The sequence below is a fragment of the Crinia signifera genome, chromosome 4 (assembly GCF_055691185.1).
Source record: "Crinia signifera chromosome 4, ASM5569118v1, whole genome shotgun sequence".
In the NCBI taxonomy this organism is placed as follows: domain Eukaryota; kingdom Metazoa; phylum Chordata; class Amphibia; order Anura; family Myobatrachidae; genus Crinia; species Crinia signifera.
This window is the reverse complement of record NC_139220.1, coordinates 11,691,813-11,714,660: the sequence shown is the minus strand read 5'-3', so window position 1 is coordinate 11,714,660 and position 22,848 is coordinate 11,691,813. Positions and strand designations below refer to the sequence as shown.

General features: G+C 46.6%; 1 protein-coding gene across 3 annotated transcripts in view; it reads right to left on the bottom strand.

The window, feature by feature from the left end:
• Positions 1-7,033: 7,033 nt before the first annotated feature.
• ITPR2 (inositol 1,4,5-trisphosphate receptor type 2) overlaps positions 7,034-22,848 on the bottom strand; it is a 198,330-nt gene continuing 182,515 nt past the window's right edge. For all 3 annotated transcript variants that reach the window (XM_083181094.1, XM_083181096.1, XM_083181095.1), the window contains 4 exons: positions 21,737-21,902; positions 21,415-21,575; positions 10,002-10,163; positions 7,034-8,988 (listed from right to left, as the gene is read on the bottom strand). In XM_083181094.1, the coding sequence (XP_083037220.1) occupies positions 8,902-8,988; positions 10,002-10,163; positions 21,415-21,575; positions 21,737-21,902 (576 nt within the window). In that variant the 3' untranslated portion in view covers positions 7,034-8,901. The remainder of the gene's footprint in view (positions 8,989-10,001; positions 10,164-21,414; positions 21,576-21,736; positions 21,903-22,848) is intronic.

The window sequence follows — 22,848 nt, the reverse complement described above, 5'->3', positions numbered from 1 at the left end:
TAATCAGCAACAATACTGAATACTGTTAAAGGGGTTGTCCCTAGTGGTGGGGGTGTGGCCACTACAGGGGGGGGGGGGTGAAAGGGGAGGGGACCAGCAATGCCAGGTCTCTATCCCTTGGCCTAATATAGTGGGATCTCAGGACTGGCTCCACTAGTACAGGAATTGATGTGAATGGGTGAACGTTTCTGTATTACACAAATATGTGTGCGCTGTATAAATAATAACTGATAATAAATAAATATTAGTGCGGTCACCGATGACTGAGAGGACCAGGTGTGTGCATTTAATTGGAGACCCATAGTGATTCAGAGCCATTGACCCAGTGAGCCGCACTTGGCCCGGAAAGTCTCAGCTACTGCTCAGACCTGTCTGATTGGAGTCTGGATTCCGTGGAAGAGGAATGATGCAACCTGCAGGCAGATATTTGCATACATAGTGATCTGTCCAATCATTGTGAGGTCGGCCTAAAATTGCATCGTTACTGCATCAACCTGTAATCTGCACTTTTTTTCATTAGAATTTTGAAGGTAACACTTCTTTCCCTGTACCTATGCTATGTATGCCTGGGGGATGCAGTCACAATCCCGTCGGTCGGAATCCCAACCGCCGAAATCCCGGCACTTTGTCCCTCTATGGGTGTCCACAACACCCATAGAGGGAGAATAAATGTGTGCCGAGCGTAGCAAGGCACCGGGCCCGCTGTGTGGCGATCGTAGGCAATCCACACCCCCCCTTGTCGGGATTTCAGCAGTCGGGACCTTTTAAAATGTGTCAGCTTTAATGAGCGCACCTGTCGGGTTACCTGGAAAACGTGAATGGTGTGGGGGTCTTGAGGTCTGCGTTTGAGAACCACTGGACTAACCTTAATTCCCCCCCCCCCCCCCCTGCCTCAAGCTGCATTCGCGCTGCCGGCAGTTGGGATTCCGGTACCGGTCTCCCGGTAGTAATCCGCAGGGATGCTGCACACATCACCACTAAACACCCCGGGTTACATCTAGCATTCAGAATAACCTTCTAGTTCATTTTTGACTGCCGCTTCTCTCCAGTCAGAGTTGGTGGCCTCAGTGCATGCTGGAACTTGTAGGCCACAAGCTAATTAGGAATCTTTCAAAGATCTGTGAGCTGCATCAGTATAACAAAATACTGAGGGAGATGGAACAGAACTTGGTGACATACATTGTGGAGAGAGATAAAGTACCAGCAAATCAGCTCCTAACTGCCATGTTACATTGACTCGGGTGAACCTTTGGGCCTGAGATTGCGCACTATTGTCATGAGTGTTAATAAAGTTATTGAATTTTGCTTGCAATGCAATATGAGGGCGATGGGCCTAGAGGGGCAGGGGCTAATGCATCCCATGGGCCCAGTACTGGCGTCAAAATGAAAACTACTTTTGCGATTCAAGTTGGCATAGCTGGTAGCTGCCGGGCACAGGTTTATCACCGAGGGGCAATAATTATACAAACACCCGGATTGCAAAGGTGTGAAGCACAAATAAAGTTATTTATAATGTATTTATGAACAATTAAAAAGTGTGAAACACATTTACATACAGTAAGTCCAGGTCTCCCCGCCCGATGCGGCCATGTTTACATAACACTGTTTACAGACACAGCGAGGTGTACACGCGGAGTACTGTGCAGGTCATGCGTGACTCATGCAGGAGTTTACAGGAGATAACATCGGCTCATTCCTCTCGTATTGGTCATAATATAAATACTTGGTGTTACATCTGCAGATGTCAAACAGGTACAACCAGGGCTGGAATTAGGGTGAACCAGTACATAAAGCCACACTTTAACAGTATTCATGTCTCTGAGAGAGAGAGAGGGAGCAGCCATCTTGTGGTTCTCAGTGATGTCATTAGGGGCCTAATTCAGACCTGCTCAATAGGCAGCGTACACTCGCTGCCTAGCAAGCGGGTAAGCCCCAACGAACACACGCCCCCTGCATCCCCTTGCATGCGGCCGAAGGGGACAGAAAACATTTCGCCGACCATCGAATGATTGCTCTCTCCTATGAAACGAAAGTCAGGGTACTTGTTTCCTAGCACGGCCACAATCGCGGGCATCGGGTGTAATTTTTAGTGGTATACGACGCGACCGACCCGATGCCCCCGATTTCCCATTAAAATGCATTGAAAAAAGTCAAAATCGCGTCGGTCGCGTCGCAGGCGGCTAAAAAAGGCTTAAATGGTCCAGACGCGATGCCCCCGATTTCCCATAGGAAACAATGTTAAATGCCTCATTTTACCCAAATCATCATAGGGAACAATGGTAAATGGGCCAGAAACCCCCCAAAACAGTGAAATGTCCCCCCAAAAGTAGTTTACGCCACCCCACGATCAACGTGAACCCGAAGCGTGGCGAGCGCAGCGAGCCCGCGAGGGGCGGGGGTACGCGTCCTCCGACCTTTTCATACCCCGACTATCCACGTCGGCGTGGAGTTGAGAATAGAATAGTGTGGCGAGCGCAGCGAGCCACCGAGCCCGAAGCGTGGCGAGCGCAGCGAGCCCCGCGGATACCTTCACAGGTAAACGCGTCCCTTCGCGGGCTTCACAGGTATCCGCTGCGCTCGCCACACTATTCTATTCTCAACTCCACGCCGACATGGATAGTGGGGGTATGAAAATGTCGGAGGACGCTTACCGCCGTGAACTACATATCCCAGCATGCTCTGCATGGCCAAATAGCAAAACTGTAGCAGGGCATGCTGGGATGTGTAGTTCAACAATTGGAAGACCGAAGGGATCTCTATCCCTGTTGTAGAGATAAGATGGAAGCGTAAAACAATCTCGCTGGCATAGGTGAAACATAAACCTGATATCTTATTCTTGTGGGGATAATTACAGAAATACATCCGTAACAGGATCCCTTTAGGGAAAGTACGACACTGTCTCCAGAAATACTGAGCAATCTCGTTACTTCTAGGGAAAAGTCTTGTCATTGTCCCGGCCTGGGGATTCCAGGGGTGGAGGGGGGTACAAGGATGAGTGCATCCCAAGTTGTGGTTACTTTCAAAGGAAGATTCCAGTAATGGGGAACGAACATCTGGTTTTCCAGTCAGCCGGGCCGTGTACTGGGCGGAATATCACACATTGTGATCAGCACTTCTCCAGAAGAATACACTCTCATCCTTGGACATGCTGTACTCATCGTACGCTTCCCCACCCCTGTGTACAGTATGTGTGTGGGATGGGAAGCTTATGTGTTGCATATCCTGCGTGGGTGAGACACAATCCCAGCCATGGATTATACACGTGCACCCAATGCAACAGTTTGTTCTAACATTAGAGGACACTGGGTGACCTGGGCGAGAGGTCTGAGGTACAGTACAGTGAGACCTCGTTACCTCACGCGCATCAAATTATGCCATACAATTACCTCAGGAGGAACACGACAAATTCACTGCCAATTCCTAGGAGCATCCACCCAGGGAAATATTTTTTGCTCATCGCGTTATAGTGGGGTATGAAAAGGTCGGAGGATGCGTTCCGCCGCCGATCACCACACTTTGGGCTGGCGTGGATAGTGGGGGGGTGCGTTAAACCTATATTTTTTGGGACATACAATTATATTATTGTATAACTAATGTCATGCCATCGCACACCCTATAAAATCGCATGCGATTTTTTGGGACATGCTATGCAATGCGATGTGATATAGTGTGGTACAATGACCATAAAAAAAATTGACATAAAAAATATCGCATTGCATGCCGCTATAATGGCCAATGCGATGCGATTTCGCTACGGTGCCGTACGTAGGAAATCTGGGCGCCGTGCTAGGAAACAAGTACCTGTTATTTTATATACTGATTTCATATGACTCATCAGTGGGACAGGTGTGCAACAAAGTAGGGGGGAGCACAACAATTCGTGGAGACACCTGCTTCCATAGTGCATCATCCGCCATCACCACCCTGTCAATCAATCTGCATCCAAATCCTCTCTTCGATGATTTGGATGCAGATTGTCCAACTACGTTAAAATCGGAACAACGTGCATCTCTCACTCAGGCCAGTAATTTGCCGCCCACTCTTGTGCGCACCGAGCGTCGCAGAACACGGAATATTGTACATTGGATGAGTTGGTATTTTAGGGTTAGTGTCTCTTTTATTCCTGGCAGGTGATATAACGTGGAGCCATTCGCACACGCTCTGCGCCCCAGTGTGCTTGCAGGAGACAAAGCTTCTTTTATTAAAGGATGTCTAGACTGAAGCCGATCAATGTTTCTGTAAGGTGGGAGCCGCTATGTCAAGGAATAAACACATTGTAGGATCCAGACCTCTGCCAATGACTAATGCTTCAGCCAGACGGCATCTAAACCCCGTTCACTGGGAAACAGAGACACGTCCCTGGCGATTCCAGGTTTCCGGGGGTTAAACTGATCACACACCTCTTCATGGTACTCCTACATAAGAGACGTGGGTTGCATGAGATTTGGATTATTGGGTGTAAGAGTTGTAGTAGCGACCGGTGACATGCGGTAGATGTAGGGGTACAGCGGTGGTGTCTCCCCGGAATTTTGTCTGCGGACGTCGGAGATATATTTTATGCCCGGGATACATTTATTGCAGCTCTTTCACCAGCGTTAAAGGGATTTTTATATTTTCTTTCAACTGTTTTATTTGCAGAAATAAAAGTTACAAAAATGACAACCGAAGGCACCGGTCGTCTACCAGTTTTATGATCTGCTTAGTGCACCCAGCCCCTAGCTTGTAACATGGCAGTTAGGAGCGGATTGGCTAGCTGTTCATTACTTTTTCACTTTTTGACGCGCGGTGCATGTGTCCCTTCACCTGCAGAGAGCCGTCGTATCTCAGTCCAATGACTCAGTACATGATCAGAAGTCTGTACACAGGCCTCATCACAGGGTATCTGCTGTAATCCCATAAAATATTGATTTATCCTGCAGGTAAACGTAATGCCGTGTGGTTCCCAGCGATGCTGTGTTACTCTTCTGTCACAGAAAAACCTCCAACGCTCCTTATTTCCATCGCGTGTGATTTTTATTTCAACAAATATTTGATTGTTCTAATTTTTCCAAGAAAACCCGTTTTTCACTTCTGCATTCGCTTTACGCTTAATTCATGTGATCAAGAAAAGATTTTAACACGTCTGAACTGGACGGATACGGGTAACGATGGCCGCCTCCCCGCTTTGGCAGATTACCCTCCTGCCAGATGCTGCAAACCTGTCATAACGCATCAGCTGGCAAAATGGCCGATGACGGCTTCCATGATTTATTTTGATGCCTTTTAAAGATCATTTACGTAAGTGCAAAATGTACACATACCATAGTGCCGGGGTGTGTGTGTGTCACAGGATAGAGTGTCTAGCTCGACAGTCAAAATGTTTCAAGCTTTGTTTGGTGTCAATGCCAAAAACACCAGAGCACTTGGACCCCAAATAAACGTAGTGCATACCTACCATGTGTCTGCGGTCTAGGACACCCCCTATCCGTGAACTAACACATAAACACAAAATGTTTGTGGCTTGATTCTACGCCGTGTGGAAATCCTAAAGTTCTGATTGGCTACTTGTTGGCCAAGCTATCTACTAGAATGTTCTGATAGATTACGTTACAGAGCTAGATCAGCCCGTAGCCAAATAACCTGGTCAGTTACAGGATTGGTCCATCCCTATATCAATTCTAATGTTCTTATTGGCTACCGGTTGGCCTAGCTTGGCCTATTGAAAGTTGAGCTTGGCTACAGTCAGGCCATTCCCTGTTAAATGCCGCCACAATCTCGAAAATAAAAATACAACGGCAGCAATCAGAAATGATTCCGTCCTTGTTCACCAAGGATGACTCTGAACACTGCTAGAAACGTGCATTTATTTCTGAACGCCTACAAGTTACTATTCGGGGGTAGTCATGAATTGGGCGCAAGATTTTTTTTATACCACAATATATAAAGCAACATAAACATTCACAGGTTAAAGAAAACGGCAAGAACATCCAGGTTGTTTGTAACGGAAAGACGCAGTTAATATGTGCTCCAGGCTCCCAGGAATGTATGGGCCGCTCTAGTGGAGTCCCATTCCGCCCTCCATCGCTGTGCTCCCTCCACAATTGGATTAGCAGTTCTGATGCTTTTATGGGTAAATTGTTCCTGATGGTTTTATTTCATTTGTGTTGGAAATATAGTGGATTGCACTAATCCTAACAGCAAATACAGCATCAATATTAAATTAAATTAGTTGAAGTGAGGAGGGGGTGATGACAGCACGGCAGTTTTGGTCGGTCAAGTTTATCAAACAGGCTGATCTCTGTACTGGGAGAAAGAGAATAAGCCCAAAATAAGTCATGTGCGACACGCAGCCACCATGACCTTTTATACAGCAGTACAGTTCTGACTTTGGAAACAGGCGTCCTTGTGACTTAGCCGCGGCAAGAATCCTTTATTCAAAACGTACTCGTGCTGCAGAAAAAGTAAAGGAAGCAACAAAACTACATTGCTGGTGTACACGGACCTCTGGGTCCTCCGCGATCTGTGTGCAGCACGTAATACAAGTTCCGTTATATATTATACGTGAGGTCCATGTGACTACGTAGGGCCCGGTGTGTTTTTGAGATTTTTTTTCTGTTAAATAGCATTTTATTTGCAAAACGGAGCACAACTGGAAGACTGGGTAATGTAGAATTTCGTATGCAGGTGCAGCCGCAATCACACACTGAACCTAGACATGTTGTACGCCATTTTACTCAGCAGAAGTTGCTTGTGCGTCCAATTTTTATTAAAAAAAAAAATAAAAATAGCTGAAAAACAACTGGCGCCACTGAGTCAGCCCACATAGAGGCGAGATGAATTTGGGCACACATATAACACATTTATTTTCATTAAATTTTCGTTTTTTTTTTTTATATCTATCTGTTGCTTCTATACATTACAATAACTAATACATGAGAGCGTTTTCACCGTTGTACTTGTAGAGTGACGTTGGAACACCATAGATGCACCAGGGGTTAAGGACACACATGGGAATAACTGTTACACCCGTTAGGTATAAAAGACAAATCAGAAATAGAGAAATACATTTTATTTAAAATAACGATTTGCGTTAGTGCACTTGGATCACACTGAAGACGTCCCGCCTGCCACCGAATTCAGCGGCCGCCTCAGTTCCTCACACGCAGTTATCATAGTCCAGTTACAACAGGTCACTTTAAAGTCTAGAATTGCAGGATCAGCAAAAATATTTTAAAACCCGGCTGTCAATATATTATTCTAACCCCAAAACATTTGTACTTCCTGCTGCAAAAATATTCCTGTCCCATGGCGATCAGACGCCCGGTCCGCTTTTAAATGCAATATCATTCATTTCCAGCAGTTTCCCTTTTTTTTTTTTAAGAGCCCATTTCAATTGGATTCCTGACTAACACATATACTGGAATGTAAAATCTATTTTAATAACAGCCCTTCACCCATATCAACCAATCACATATCAGCCTACATCATTCTAGCAAAACGTTGGTTAAAGGTAGTATCTCATTGGCTGCGTAAGGATACAGGGCATTTTACTAAACAAGCCTTATGGAATGCCTAAAATCCATTTAAAATCCAAGCCGTATTGTTTGCATTGCTTAAAAATAATCCACAATGATTATTCAGGTAAATAAAAGTTTGTGCGCTAAATTTAGGTCTGGCGGCATCGGTGGGTGATGTATGGTATCTTTTACAGTGAGTGCAGAATGAGAAATTAATCCGCACCCATCTTCTGAAATCGCAGTTAGTATTTCGGTGACTGCAGTCATTATCCTTCCACCGGACTATTTATGGTCACGTTTCCCCACCATAGAACCGGGACAAATCCTGGACATCATCCCAGGACGCTCAAATTCCTGGTACGCCCATATTAATCCCCGAAATACAGGACAGTTGTGGGATACAGCATGCACTATTGGATATTTTCAGTGTGGACATAAGGGATAGCCAGCAATCCAGACGGTATTCCGGGGATAATTGTAGAATATAGGGATACCAAAAATACAGTTGTAACAGTCTCTTTTGTTGGTTATTTGAAGATGATGTGATTGGACAGCTACCAGTACATACATTAGATCAAGATGTACAGGTAGATTTAGTAAAAATATCCCTTAATCTTCTGCAGTGCACACAACTTGTAAGATAAGTGTGTTAACACGACAATGATTTGTATCACAACACTGCTGCTCGACAACTTCCTATAACCCCCCCCCCCCCTTATTAATCCCCGTTCTCTAAATATCCGTCACCCCTCTTATAACGCTCTCAGCCGGCATTATTACGCGGGAGCAGCGTACAGGGTAGCTGTGTGATTAGACCATCAACTTTAAATCTTTCCAAACTTCGAAATTATGAAACGGACAGCACCATTCCTCTTGCCGCAGACGGAACTGAAACGGCTTATTGCAAGGACCAGTAATGGAGCTTTGAGTTAACAATCAAAACAGCTGTAAAAAAATAAAAATAAAAAATAAACAAAGAAAAGTACATTATCCTAAAACAGCGCAGTAATTGTGCGAATGGTACCACTACGCAGACAGTAAGCTCTGAGATGTCCCAGTGTCCGTGGGTCAAAGGCACTTGGAAATCTGGGCTGTCCACGTTTAAGAGCCAAGCCACTTCCAGTTTCGATTTGCCGTCAGTAACGCTTACTGATGGCTTATAACGTCTGCCCGCCAAGATCTGAGTGCAAATGTGGTAAAACCCTGAAAACCGGACGGGTGATATTATCTGATCGGTAACACAGAGATCCCTCTTAATATACGTAATTCAGCAGTTCAAGCCACGAAACGCAGCGTCCCAGCTGCGGCTCCGGGCCTGTTCAACTTCGAACACTTCCGGTGTAACCCCACAAGCAGTCATACAGGGATATTGGTGATATGGAGCTGCCTGTACCCCGCCGATGGGTCAATGCGGAGAGTGGTGGTGGTTGACAAGAGTAGAGTTTGACCCCAGGAACCCCAAACGTTGCTTGTTTTTTCTTTGTTCCGTCATCTGAAAGTTACAAAAAAAAAAAAAAGTTTAGATGGGACATCTCCGCCTGCCCAAATCGTGTGATGGCAAGGAAATAAACCTTCAGTAAAGGATGATCTGACTAGCTGCAAGAGGTCAGGGAGGATGTAGAAGTAACAATTGGAATTGAATTAAAATTTACAAAGAAAAACTAAAACAAAACAAGAACCAAGGAAATAAACAGATCAAAAACATCACTTAAGAAGTAGATTGGGAATAAGCCCACAGCAAAGGGTAACCTGGTTAGATGCAGGAGGTTTGAGAGGTTGTAGGGGTAAACGTTGGAACGGAATTAATTTTGTTTTTTATTTTTTACAAAAAAAAGCTAGAACCAATAATAATAAAAAAAAAACAGATTCAATCACCAAAGTTTCCCTCTAACTAAATCCTATAAAATCTAATTTTCGGTATTTGGTCAATTTAGGTGCTTCAGGTGGCAGATGAAATTACAGGCAGCAGAGAGAGAGAGTTCTAATAGAGAAAGGCACAAACTCACTGAAAACTAAAATGAATTACTGCTCTCCAGACAGCTGAGCAAGAGGCACTTGATCCTCTCGCTCAGTTGTCTGAAGCGTTCACACCTTCAACCTCTAGGTGACTTTAACGTGTTGTTGTCTAGATGTTCTCTTGTCGTTTTTTTTATCAGATTACTTTAAATCCAAGATTGTAAGGAGGGGTTTGAGACCTGGCTTTATTATGTTGAGGGAGAGAATTCCAGAGAAAAGGGGCAGCTTTAGAGGAGTTCTGAAGAATTGTTCGTGAGGAGAAAACAGTACGTGCATCGATCAACAGGTCTCGAGACAAGCGTGTAATTGTGTTTACATTTCTAAAATCAGTTTGCGGAACAATGATGGGGCAGGTTTGGGGATAACTTTTAGCCTAAAGAAGTGGAGAAGCCACGTCAAGGCCCAGCAGAGAGTGTGCAGTGGGGAGAGGCGAGTAAGCCTGGGAGGCCAGTTACAGGAGTGTTCCACTGCAGAATGAATACCCCCTACCTGCTCCTTCAGTTCTGAAAGCTGCCCGGACAGTTGTTTCACCAGACTCATCGTAGACTCCAGTTTATCCTGCAAGTTCCTGATCTCATTCTGCTCGTTCTCGCCCTCGCTGCTGACGAGGGACATGGCTCGCATCCGAGGGAACCAGTCCAGGTTTTTTTCCTGGAAAAGAGCAAAGCGAGAAATGTTATTTCGCAGCACAAATTCCTCAACAGGGCCCATGTCATCAACGCATCAATCACTTGGCTGTATGCAGAAGATATATCTCCGCTGGTAACACAAGCTCCAAAAAAATATATAAAAAAAAAAAATTATATATATAAAATTAAAATCTGAAAACCTTAAATAATAAACAAACATCCAGCAACTCGTAATCAAATATTCATCAGGCTGAACTGATCGCATATCACCGCAGCCAAGGCTACGATTCTGTCTGACGATTAACCAAGAACGCTACGATTAACGGCAGAACGTTCTCCACTGCAAATCCAGAATGATCAGGAGCAAGCGAACGGTCAGGAGTAACAAGACGACTCAGGCGACCGTACCACAGCGCTCTTCTCTTCCTGATGGATGTTTCGGATCGGGCAGTCCTCTACGGAACTGGCTATATGCTGCAGATGAAACCTACATCTGAAAGCTATTGCCATCTGGTATCAGCGGCCCCCGATTCGCTCTCTGCTGTTCCTCGTCGGCAGACTAATCAGGAAGTAGAATTGTACAGAACATTGCCGGTGCGGGCGTCTGTCTGCACAGGTGTATTACAGACATAACGTGAGGTCACTGGGGTCATTGTGGGTGGCTCAGCTAATCAGCTAGTGATCTCAGCGCTATAAAGCAGATTACTGGCTGCATACAGTAACTATACAGGTACCTGGGAACAAGCTATAAAAATAAAGTAATTAACACAAACAACACGATAAATAGAGATTATATATATATATATATATATATATAGTAACCTAACCTTCCCCCTGCAGCCTATCCCTAACCCTTCTTCCCCTGCAGCCTAACCCAAAACCTCCAGGTGGTACCTAACTGCCAGTATTCTAGGAACGTGGATGCTTGGCTTGGGCTATATGTACCCTGGGGATTATAGACGCAGGGAACACATGCCCGCCGAGCTGCACGGCGCCTAGGCAGCCATGGGGCAATAGGTACTTTAAATGCAAACTCTCCGCAGCACGGTCTGCTACTGTGCATGCTTACAATGAACAAAAAGAACATCTACAAGGAAAGTTATTTGCACAGAATGATTTACTGAACGGTTACAGAAAATAACGCTACTTCCAGACTGGGGATGTTTCCCCTCTAGCCCTGCCCTGTAACAGACACACATTACAAGACAGATTACAAGCGGGAGTCTCCAGGATGAGATACGGTGATGCAGGTTTGGCACAGGAACTCCAGAACAGCGCAGCAGATGCTATTGATATAAAATAGCTTCTCAAACTGAACAAACAAAGTTTATCAAATAAATGTGGCTGCAGTCTGGGTACTAGCAGCTTCCCATGCCAGGGTGAAACGGAACGTGGACTGCACAGGTGTGCAAGGAACGATGGAGAGTCGTGGTGTGGTATAGATGTAGGATAATATGGAGAGTCGTGGGGTAGTATAGATGTGAGATGGAGAGTTGTCGGGTGATATAGATGTAGAATGGGATGGAGAGTCGTGGGGTGGTATAGATGTAGGATGAGATGGAGAGTCGCGGGGTGGTATAGATGTAGGATGAGATGGAGAGTCGCGGGGTGGTATAGATGTAGGATGAGATGGAGAGTCGCGGGGTGGTATAGATGTAGGATAATATGGAGAGTCGTGGGGTAGTATAGATGTGAGATGGAGAGTTGTGGGGCGGTATAGATGTAGGATGAGATGGAGAGTCGCGGGGTGGTATAGATGTAGGATGAGATGGAGAGTCGCGGGGTGGTATAGATGTAGGATGAGATGGAGAGCCGTGGGATGGTATAGATGTGAGATGGAGAGTTGTGGGGCGGTATAGATGTAGGATGAGATGGAGAGTTGTGGGGCGGTATAGATGTAGGATGAGATGGAGAGTCGCGGGGTGGTATAGATGTAGGATGAGATGGAGAGTTGTGGGGCGGTATAGATGTGAGATGGAGAGTTGTGGAGCGGTATAGATGTAGGATGAGATGGAGAGTTGTGGGGCGGTATAGATGTAGGATGAGATGGAGAGTCGTGGGGTGGTATAGATGTAGGATGAGATGGAGAGTCGTGGGGTGGTATAGATGTAGGATGAGATGGAGAGTCGTGGGATGGTATAGATGTAGCATGAGATGGAGAGTTGTGGAGTAGTATAGATGTGAGATGGAGAGTTGTGGAGTGGTATAGATGTAGGATGAGATGGAGAGCCATGGGATGGTATAGATGTAGGATGAGATGGAGAGCCATGGGATGGTATAGATGTAGGATGAGATGGAGAGTCGTGGGGCGGTATAGATGTAGGATAATATGGAGAGTCGTGGGGTAGTATAGATGTGAGATGGAGAGTTGTGGAGTGGTATAGATGTAGGATGAGATGGAGAGCCGTGCGGCGGTATAGATGTAGGATGAGATGGAGAGTCGTGGGATGGTATAGATGTAGGATGAGATGGAGAGTTGTGGGGTAGTATAGATGTGAGATGGAGAGTTGTGGAGTGGTATAGATGTAGGATGAGATGGAGAGCCGTGGGGCGGTATAGATGTAGGATGAGATGGAGAGCCGTGGGGCGGTATAGATGTAGGAAGAGATGGAGAGTCGTGGGGCGGTATAGATGTAGCATGAGATGGAGAGTTGTGGGGTAGTATAGATGTGAGATGGAGAGTTGTGGAGTGGTATAGATGTAGGATGAGATGGAGAGCCGTGGGGTAGTATAGATGTGAGATGGAGAGTTGTGGAGTGGTATAGATGTAGGATGAGATGGAAAGCCGTGGGATGGTAGAGATGTAGGATGAGATGGAGAGTCGTAGGGCGGTATAGATGTAGGATGAGATGGAGAGTCGTGGGGTAGTATAGATGTGAGATGGAGAGTTGTGGAGTGGTATAGATGTAGGATGAGATGGAGAGCCGTGGGGTAGTATAGATGTGAGATGGAGAGTTGTGGAGTGGTATAAATGTAGGATGAGATGGAGAGTCGTAGGGCGGTATAGATGTAGGATGAGATGGAGAGTCGTGGGGTAGTATAGATGTGAGATGGAGAGTTGTGGAGTAGTATAGATGTGAGATGGAGAGTTGTGGAGTGGTATAGATGTAGGATGAGATGGAGAGCCATGGGATGGTATAGATGTAGGATGAGATGGAGAGCCATGGGATGGTATAGATGTAGGATGAGATGGAGAGTCGTGGGGCGGTATAGATGTAGGATAATATGGAGAGTCGTGGGGTAGTATAGATGTGAGATGGAGAGTTGTGGAGTGGTATAGATGTAGGATGAGATGGAGAGCCGTGCGGCGGTATAGATGTAGGATGAGATGGAGAGTCGTGGGATGGTATAGATGTAGGAAGAGATGGAGAGTTGTGGGGTAGTATAGATGTGAGATGGAGAGTTGTGGAGTGGTATAGATGTAGGATGAGATGGAGAGCCGTGGGGTAGTATAGATGTGAGATGGAGAGTTGTGGAGTGGTATAGATGTAGGATGAGATGGAAAGCCGTGGGATGGTAGAGATGTAGGATGAGATGGAGAGTCGTAGGGCGGTATAGATGTAGGATGAGATGGAGAGTCGTGGGGTAGTATAGATGTGAGATGGAGAGTTGTGGAGTGGTATAGATGTAGGATGAGATGGAGAGCCGTGGGGTAGTATAGATGTGAGATGGAGAGTTGTGGAGTGGTATAAATGTAGGATGAGATGGAGAGTCGTAGGGCGGTATAGATGTAGGATGAGATGGAGAGTCGTGGGGTAGTATAGATGTGAGATGGAGAGTTGTGGAGTAGTATAGATGTGAGATGGAGAGTTGTGGAGTGGTATAGATGTAGGATGAGATGGAGAGCCATGGGATGGTATAGATGTAGGATGAGATGGAGAGCCATGGGATGGTATAGATGTAGGATGAGATGGAGAGTCGTGGGGCGGTATAGATGTAGGATAATATGGAGAGTCGTGGGGTAGTATAGATGTGAGATGGAGAGTTGTGGAGTGGTATAGATGTAGGATGAGATGGAGAGCCGTGCGGCGGTATAGATGTAGGATGAGATGGAGAGTCGTGGGATGGTATAGATGTAGGAAGAGATGGAGAGTTGTGGGGTAGTATAGATGTGAGATGGAGAGTTGTGGAGTGGTATAGATGTAGGATGAGATGGAGAGCCGTGGGGTAGTATAGATGTGAGATGGAGAGTTGTGGAGTGGTATAGATGTAGGATGAGATGGAAAGCCGTGGGATGGTAGAGATGTAGGATGAGATGGAGAGTCGTAGGGCGGTATAGATGTAGGATGAGATGGAGAGTCGTGGGGTAGTATAGATGTGAGATGGAGAGTTGTGGAGTGGTATAGATGTAGGATGAGATGGAGAGCCGTGGGGTAGTATAGATGTGAGATGGAGAGTTGTGGAGTGGTATAAATGTAGGATGAGATGGAGAGTCGTAGGGCGGTATAGATGTAGGATGAGATGGAGAGTCGTGGGGTAGTATAGATGTGAGATGGAGAGTTGTGGAGTAGTATAGATGTGAGATGGAGAGTTGTGGAGTGGTATAGATGTAGGATGAGATGGAGAGCCATGGGATGGTATAGATGTAGGATGAGATGGAGAGCCATGGGATGGTATAGATGTAGGATGAGATGGAGAGTCGTGGGGCGGTATAGATGTAGGATAATATGGAGAGTCGTGGGGTAGTATAGATGTGAGATGGAGAGTTGTGGAGTGGTATAGATGTAGGATGAGATGGAGAGCCGTGCGGCGGTATAGATGTAGGATGAGATGGAGAGCCATGGGATGGTATAGATGTAGGATGAGATGGAGAGCCATGGGATGGTATAGATGTAGGATGAGATGGAGAGTCGTGGGGCGGTATAGATGTAGGATAATATGGAGAGTCGTGGGGTAGTATAGATGTGAGATGGAGAGTTGTGGAGTGGTATAGATGTAGGATGAGATGGAGAGCCGTGCGGCGGTATAGATGTAGGATGAGATGGAGAGTCGTGGGATGGTATAGATGTAGGATGAGATGGAGAGTTGTGGGGTAGTATAGATGTGAGATGGAGAGTTGTGGAGTGGTATAGATGTAGGATGAGATGGAGAGCCGTGGGGCGGTATAGATGTAGGATGAGATGGAGAGCCGTGGGGCGGTATAGATGTAGGAAGAGATGGAGAGTCGTGGGGCGGTATAGATGTAGCATGAGATGGAGAGTTGTGGGGTAGTATAGATGTGAGATGGAGAGTTGTGGAGTGGTATAGATGTAGGATGAGATGGAGAGCCGTGGGGTAGTATAGATGTGAGATGGAGAGTTGTGGAGTGGTATAGATGTAGGATGAGATGGAAAGCCGTGGGATGGTAGAGATGTAGGATGAGATGGAGAGTCGTAGGGCGGTATAGATGTAGGATGAGATGGAGAGTCGTGGGGTAGTATAGATGTGAGATGGAGAGTTGTGGAGTGGTATAGATGTAGGATGAGATGGAGAGCCGTGGGGTAGTATAGATGTGAGATGGAGAGTTGTGGAGTGGTATAAATGTAGGATGAGATGGAGAGTCGTAGGGCGGTATAGATGTAGGATGAGATGGAGAGTCGTGGGGTAGTATAGATGTGAGATGGAGAGTTGTGGAGTGGTATAGATGTAGGATGAGATGGAGAGCCATGGGATGGTATAGATGTAGGATGAGATGGAGAGCCATGGGATGGTATAGATGTAGGATGAGATGGAGAGTCGTGGGGCGGTATAGATGTAGGATAATATGGAGAGTCGTGGGGTAGTATAGATGTGAGATGGAGAGTTGTGGAGTGGTATAGATGTAGGATGAGATGGAGAGCCGTGCGGCGGTATAGATGTAGGATGAGATGGAGAGTCGTGGGATGGTATAGATGTAGGAAGAGATGGAGAGTTGTGGGGTAGTATAGATGTGAGATGGAGAGTTGTGGAGTGGTATAGATGTAGGATGAGATGGAGAGCCGTGGGGTAGTATAGATGTGAGATGGAGAGTTGTGGAGTGGTATAGATGTAGGATGAGATGGAAAGCCGTGGGATGGTAGAGATGTAGGATGAGATGGAGAGTCGTAGGGCGGTATAGATGTAGGATGAGATGGAGAGTCGTGGGGTAGTATAGATGTGAGATGGAGAGTTGTGGAGTGGTATAGATGTAGGATGAGATGGAGAGCCGTGGGGTAGTATAGATGTGAGATGGAGAGTTGTGGAGTGGTATAAATGTAGGATGAGATGGAGAGTCGTAGGGCGGTATAGATGTAGGATGAGATGGAGAGTCGTGGGGTAGTATAGATGTGAGATGGAGAGTTGTGGAGTAGTATAGATGTGAGATGGAGAGTTGTGGAGTGGTATAGATGTAGGATGAGATGGAGAGCCATGGGATGGTATAGATGTAGGATGAGATGGAGAGCCATGGGATGGTATAGATGTAGGATGAGATGGAGAGTCGTGGGGCGGTATAGATGTAGGATAATATGGAGAGTCGTGGGGTAGTATAGATGTGAGATGGAGAGTTGTGGAGTGGTATAGATGTAGGATGAGATGGAGAGCCGTGCGGCGGTATAGATGTAGGATGAGATGGAGAGTCGTGGGATGGTATAGATGTAGGATGAGATGGAGAGTTGTGGGGTAGTATAGATGTGAGATGGAGAGTTGTGGAGTGGTATAGATGTAGGATGAGATGGAGAGCCGTGGGGCGGTATAGATGTAGGATGAGATGGAGAGCCGTGGGGCGGTATAGATGTAGGAAGAGATGGAGAGTCGTGGGGCGGTATAGATGTAGCATGAGATGGAGAGTTGTGGGGTAGTATAGATGTGAGATGGAGAGTTGTGGAGTGGTATAGATGTAGGATGAGATGGAGAGCCGTGGGGTAGTATAGATGTGAGATGGAGAGTTGTGGAGTGGTATAGATGTAGGATGAGATGGAAAGCCGTGGGATGGTAGAGATGTAGGATGAGATGGAGAGTCGTAGGGCGGTATAGATGTAGGATGAGATGGAGAGTCGTGGGGTAGTATAGATGTGAGATGGAGAGTTGTGGAGTGGTATAGATGTAGGATGAGATGGAGAGCCGTGGGGTAGTATAGATGTGAGATGGAGAGTTGTGGAGTGGTATAAATGTAGGATGAGATGGAGAGTCGTAGGGCGGTATAGATGTAGGATGAGATGGAGAGTCGTGGGGTAGTATAGATGTGAGATGGAGAGTTGTGTAGTGGTATAGATGTAGGATGAGATGGAGAGCCGTGGGGCGGTATAGATGTAGGATGAGATGGAGAGTCGTGGGGCGGTATAGATGTAGGATGAGATGGAGAGTCGTGGGGCGGTATAGATGTAGGATGAGATGGAGAGTTGTGGGGTAGTATAGATGTGAGATGGAGAGTTGTGGAGTGGTATAGATGTGAGATGGAGAGTTGTGGAGTGGTATAGATGTAGGATGAGATGGAGAGCCATGGGATGGTATAGATGTAGCATGAGATGGAGAGTCGTGGGGCGGTATAGATGTAGGATATTATGGAGAGTCGTGGGGTAGTATAGATGTGAGATGGAGAGTTGTGGAGTGGTATAGATGTAGGATGAGATGGAGAGCCGTGGGGCGGTATAGATGTAGGATGAGATGGAGAGTCGTGGGGCGGTATAGATGTAGGATGAGATGGAGAGTTGTGGAGTGGTATAGATGTGAGATGGAGAGCCGTGGGGCGGTATAGATGTAGGATGAGATGGAGAGTCGTGGGGCGGTATAGATGTAGGATGAGATGGAGAGTCGTGGGGCGGTATAGATGTAGGATGAGATGGAGAGTTGTGGAGTGGTATAGATGTGAGATGGAGAGTCGTGGGGCGGTATAGATGTAGGATGAGATGGAGAGTCGTGGGGCGGTATAGATGTAGGATGAGATGGAGAGTCGTGGGGCGGTATAGATGTAGGATGAGATGGAGAGTCGTGGGGTGGTATAGATGTAGGATGAGATGGAGAGTCGTGGGGCGGTATAGATGTAGGATGAGATGGAGAGTCGTGGGGTGGTATAGATGTAGGATGAGATGGAGAGTCGTGGGGTGGTATAGATGTAGGATGAGATGGAGAGTCGTGGGGTGGTATAGATGTAGGATGAGATGGAGAGTCGTGGGGTGGTATAGATGTAGGATGAGATGGAGAGTCGTGGGGTGGTATAGATGTAGGATGAGATGGAGAGTCGTGGGGTGGTATAGATGTAGGATGAGATGGAGAGTCGTGGGGTGGTATAGATGTAGGATGAGATGGAGAGTCGTGGGGTGGTATAGATGTAGGATGAGATGGAGAGTCGTGGGGTGGTATAGATGTAGGATGAGATGGAGAGTCGTGGGGTGGTATAGATGTAGGATGAGATGGAGAGTCGTGGGGTGGTATAGATGTAGGATGAGATGGAGAGTCGTGGGGTGGTATAGATGTAGGATGAGATGGAGAGTCGTGGGGTGGTATAGATGTAGGATGAGATGGAGAGTCGTGGGGTGGTATAGATGTAGGATGAGATGGAGAGTCGTGGGGTGGTATAGATGTAGGATGAGATGGAGAGTCGTGGGGTGGTATAGATGTAGGATGAGATGGAGAGTCGTGGGGTGGTATAGATGTAGGATGAGATGGAGAGTCGTGGGGTGGTATAGATGTAGGATGAGATGGAGAGTCGTGGGGTGGTATAGATGTAGGATGAGATGGAGAGTTGAGGGATGGTATATATGTACATATATACTTACACATGGAAAGATTTGGGGGTGTGGTATAGGGGTCCGACAGTCGGGATCCCGACTGCCCGGACTCAGACAGCATGGTGAACACAACAAAGCCCCATGCAGGCTCGCTGCGCTCCCCACGCTGCAGGCATGGTGGCTCGCTACGCTCGCCACCTATTCTATTCTCCCTCTATGGGGGTTGTGGACCCCCACGAGGGAAAATAGCGTGTGGCCGTCGGGCACCTGTCTGTCTGCGTTTTGACAGTCGGGATCCCGACGTTGGGTAAATGACTGTCGAAATCCCGACTGTCGGGACCGCGTCCGGCACCCAAGATTTGGTTGGTTGTTGTATTGTATGTTTAAGTTTGATTGAAAAATTTCTACATTTTTTAAAAAGTTTCCGTTTTTGCACACGGTCTCGTTACAGATCTGTGATATCGCACCAAGGCAGGGATATAAAGTAGGAACCCTCCTATAAATCAGCCTATCGGCTGTGTCCTTTGCCCTAGATCGATCGGTTCCTGACGCAGAGACCTGAACAACACTCGTTACAATTCTCAGAAGATAAACACATGGAAACCTATAAACATTCTTGTACACGTCACTGTCCTGGTTCACGGTTCACGTGCGCTGCACCTGCCAGGCCCAGATAACGCTGTGCGACGACCTTTATCTCAGGGTCAGAGTCGTAATTCCAGGGCTGGAGGGTTCACTGGTGTTTACTAGGCTGTAAAGAAATCAGGTTCCAGCGGCACGTGAGGATGCGATGCGCTCTGTGATGATAATCGGTTTATGGCCACTTACACTGTAACCTCTGAACCCGGGCATTTCCAGGGGTGGTTGACTGTCTCAAAATGCCATCATAAAATACTGGGGCTGCCGGTATGTCGGCGGCGCACACATGTGCAATTCTCTTAGGCTTTAAATCCAGCCCTGATAATTTCCTGTTTTATAGACCCGGGATGTAGAAATGGTTCTGGTAAAGTTAGACTGCAGTTACGAATAGATTGTTAGCTCCGCAGGATGAAAAAAACACAGCCGCGGAACAGAGAGACCGCAGCGCTCGTCGCCATCTTGGTTTAAAGGACATGCTTCCTAGGCAGAGCTATTCTTGTTTATGTGTATACTTGAGGCATGAAGACATAAGGCACTTTTGTATAATAATTTTGAGTCTTCTAGAAAAAGGAAAACGAGGTTCTCCCCCAATGACAATAAGACCCAAGAGCTTACATTCAGAAATAAATGTGGACATGAACAAAAAGCTCAAATCGCAAAGCAGGCACATGCCTTCCGAAACATATAACTGAATGTAGGGAGTGACACTTTCATCCTAACGATCCGTCTTCTAGCCTGGACAATAGGGAATGATTAGGGAAAGTGCCAACTGAACGTGAACAGGACTGCTATTGGCCGGGGGAAATGTGGGGGACTGTAGTCCTGGGCCCAGACAGAAGGGGGGGGGGGGGGGGGTTGTTGGGAACTTTTCTCATCTCCAGCCCTTCCTCCGATAATAATGAACACATCGCTATATCCCGGACTTATGAAGGACTCGGGTTTCTGCTACTTTACAAAATCTACAGGGGCCGAGGTCCGTCCACTCTTGGATCTGGGTAACCGTCCAAACTAAACACCAATGACGCTATAAATTAACAGCGTAAAATAATAAATAGTTATTAATGCAAAATGTACTAATTGCAGTCAGATGAAAATTACTGGCTGCAAAATCCCCGTTTTAATTTCTGGGAAATGAGTCCGTCAGTGACACCGAGTGTATAGAGTGCTGCTTAACATAACCACATAACTGCAGTCACCACAAATTACTCACAATGCGACAAGGGGTCGCACCAGCCTTTAAATATAATTACAGTTAGAAGATCTGGCTTCACATATGTCTCCCTCCCACACACAGCAATTATAGTATCTGCAAGAAAATACATTATCGCCTTATCCGGGGGCCAAGTTCCTGTGCGTCTGCTAACATGGGGCCAATACAATAACCAAAAATAAACTCAATGCAAGGAGATTCTTGGGTCTTGTATAATTAGATGTATAACTTATATGGCACAATGAAATATAACTGAATGCACATCGCAGTCACCTTTATTACGTGGATATGGAGATCACTCGAGGTAACAGGCTTTAGGTACGTACAAGAGATGCATTTATACTTGCTGTTACCCAATTTCCATCCACGGACTGAATGGTACAGTGCAACAGTATAAGTGGGCGCTATAGGAGTCATAGTCAATAAATAAAATAACGGTCATCAATAGATCACGCTTGCACCAATGACGGTTTGACAGAAGGAATGGGGTACCGCCAATGACTTGTACGCGGTAAGACAACCATCACATGGGGGATGAAGCAAGCAATTATCGCAACCGACACAGTTGGAGACAATTATCGCCTACGTTACTTGAACTTTGTAATAGTTTTTATATGTCTTGACATTACCTGCGGTTTGCGGGCAGGGCCGTGTTATGCATATCAGGCAGCCAATGGTAACACTGCCCGGTCGCAGTCAGCAGAGGGCAGGGTTATGAGGGTTTTGTGGGCGGAGCGGAGGATAACGGAACTACTTACAGTTATCATCTTGGCCACGAAGCTCTCCGGGCCTGTGTACTCTGTTGGGTCCTTCACCTTGACCAGGACGATGAAGTACAGATAGTGCCACATGCAATGCTCTGACAGGATGTGCTCCTCAAATGAGACCGTCTTGTTGTCAAACTTGTCTCTCTCGAGGCCTAAGGGAGGAAAGAGAGGAGAGGTCTCTATAGGGGGGAAACCCTTCATGTGCCAATAACAACAGATAGAACAGAACAGGAGACACAGCGACAATCTCACTCAGAAGGCTAAATATCCAGGGAGCTGCTCTATCAGAGGACCCTGCCACCAGAAACCTCACCACAAATGAAGCAGGTAGTCTTCAGGATCTCCTCCTTCTTCTGTTTCTCGCTCCTCAAATCAGCAAACGTATCGATGATGACGCCAAAGATGAGATTGAGGACGATGATAATGACGATGAAATAGAAGAGGAGATCGTACACCACTCTGGCAGCGAACAGAGGTTCCTGAAAGAGATTGTCGGGAGTCAGTGGATGTGTCAGGACTGTGTGGCATTAGCGGTGTCACTAGTGATGTACACAACATGGAACATCTTCATTACACAATGTCTGGGGAGACACATTCTGCGCATTCTACCACCCATGCATCACACTGTACAGAAATCCTTCCCCCCTGCGCATTCTACCATCCACACATCACACTGTACAGAAATCCTTCCACCCTGCGCATTCTACCACCCACACATCACACTGTTCAGAAATCCTTCCCCCCTGCGCATTCTACCACCCACACATCACACTGTACAGAAATCCTTCCCCCCTGCGCATTCTACCACCCACACATCACACTGTACAGAAATCCTTCCCCCCTGCGCATTCTACCACCCACACATCACACTGTACAGAAATCCTTCCACCCTGCGCATTCTACCACCCACACATCACACTGTACAGAAATCCTTCCCCCTGCGCATTCTACCACCCACACATCACACTGTACAGAAATCCTTCCACCCTGTGCATTCTACCACCCACACATCACACTGTACAGAAATCCTCCCACCCTGCGCATTCTATCTCTCACACATCACACTGTACAGAAATCCTCCCACCCTGCGCATTCTATCTCACACACATCACACTGTACATAAATCCTTCCGCCCTGCGCATTCTACCACCCACACATCACACTGTACAGAAATCCTTCCACCCTGCGCATTCTACCACCCACACAGTACAGAAATCCTTCCACCCTGCGCATTCTACCTCTCACATCACATTGTACAGAAATGCTTCCACCCTGCGCATTCTACCACCCACACACCACACTGTACAGAAATCCTTCCACCCTGCGCATTCTACCACCCACACACCACACTGTACAGAAATCCTTCCACCCTGCGCATTCTACCACCCACACATCACACTGTACAGAAATCCTTCCACCCTGCGC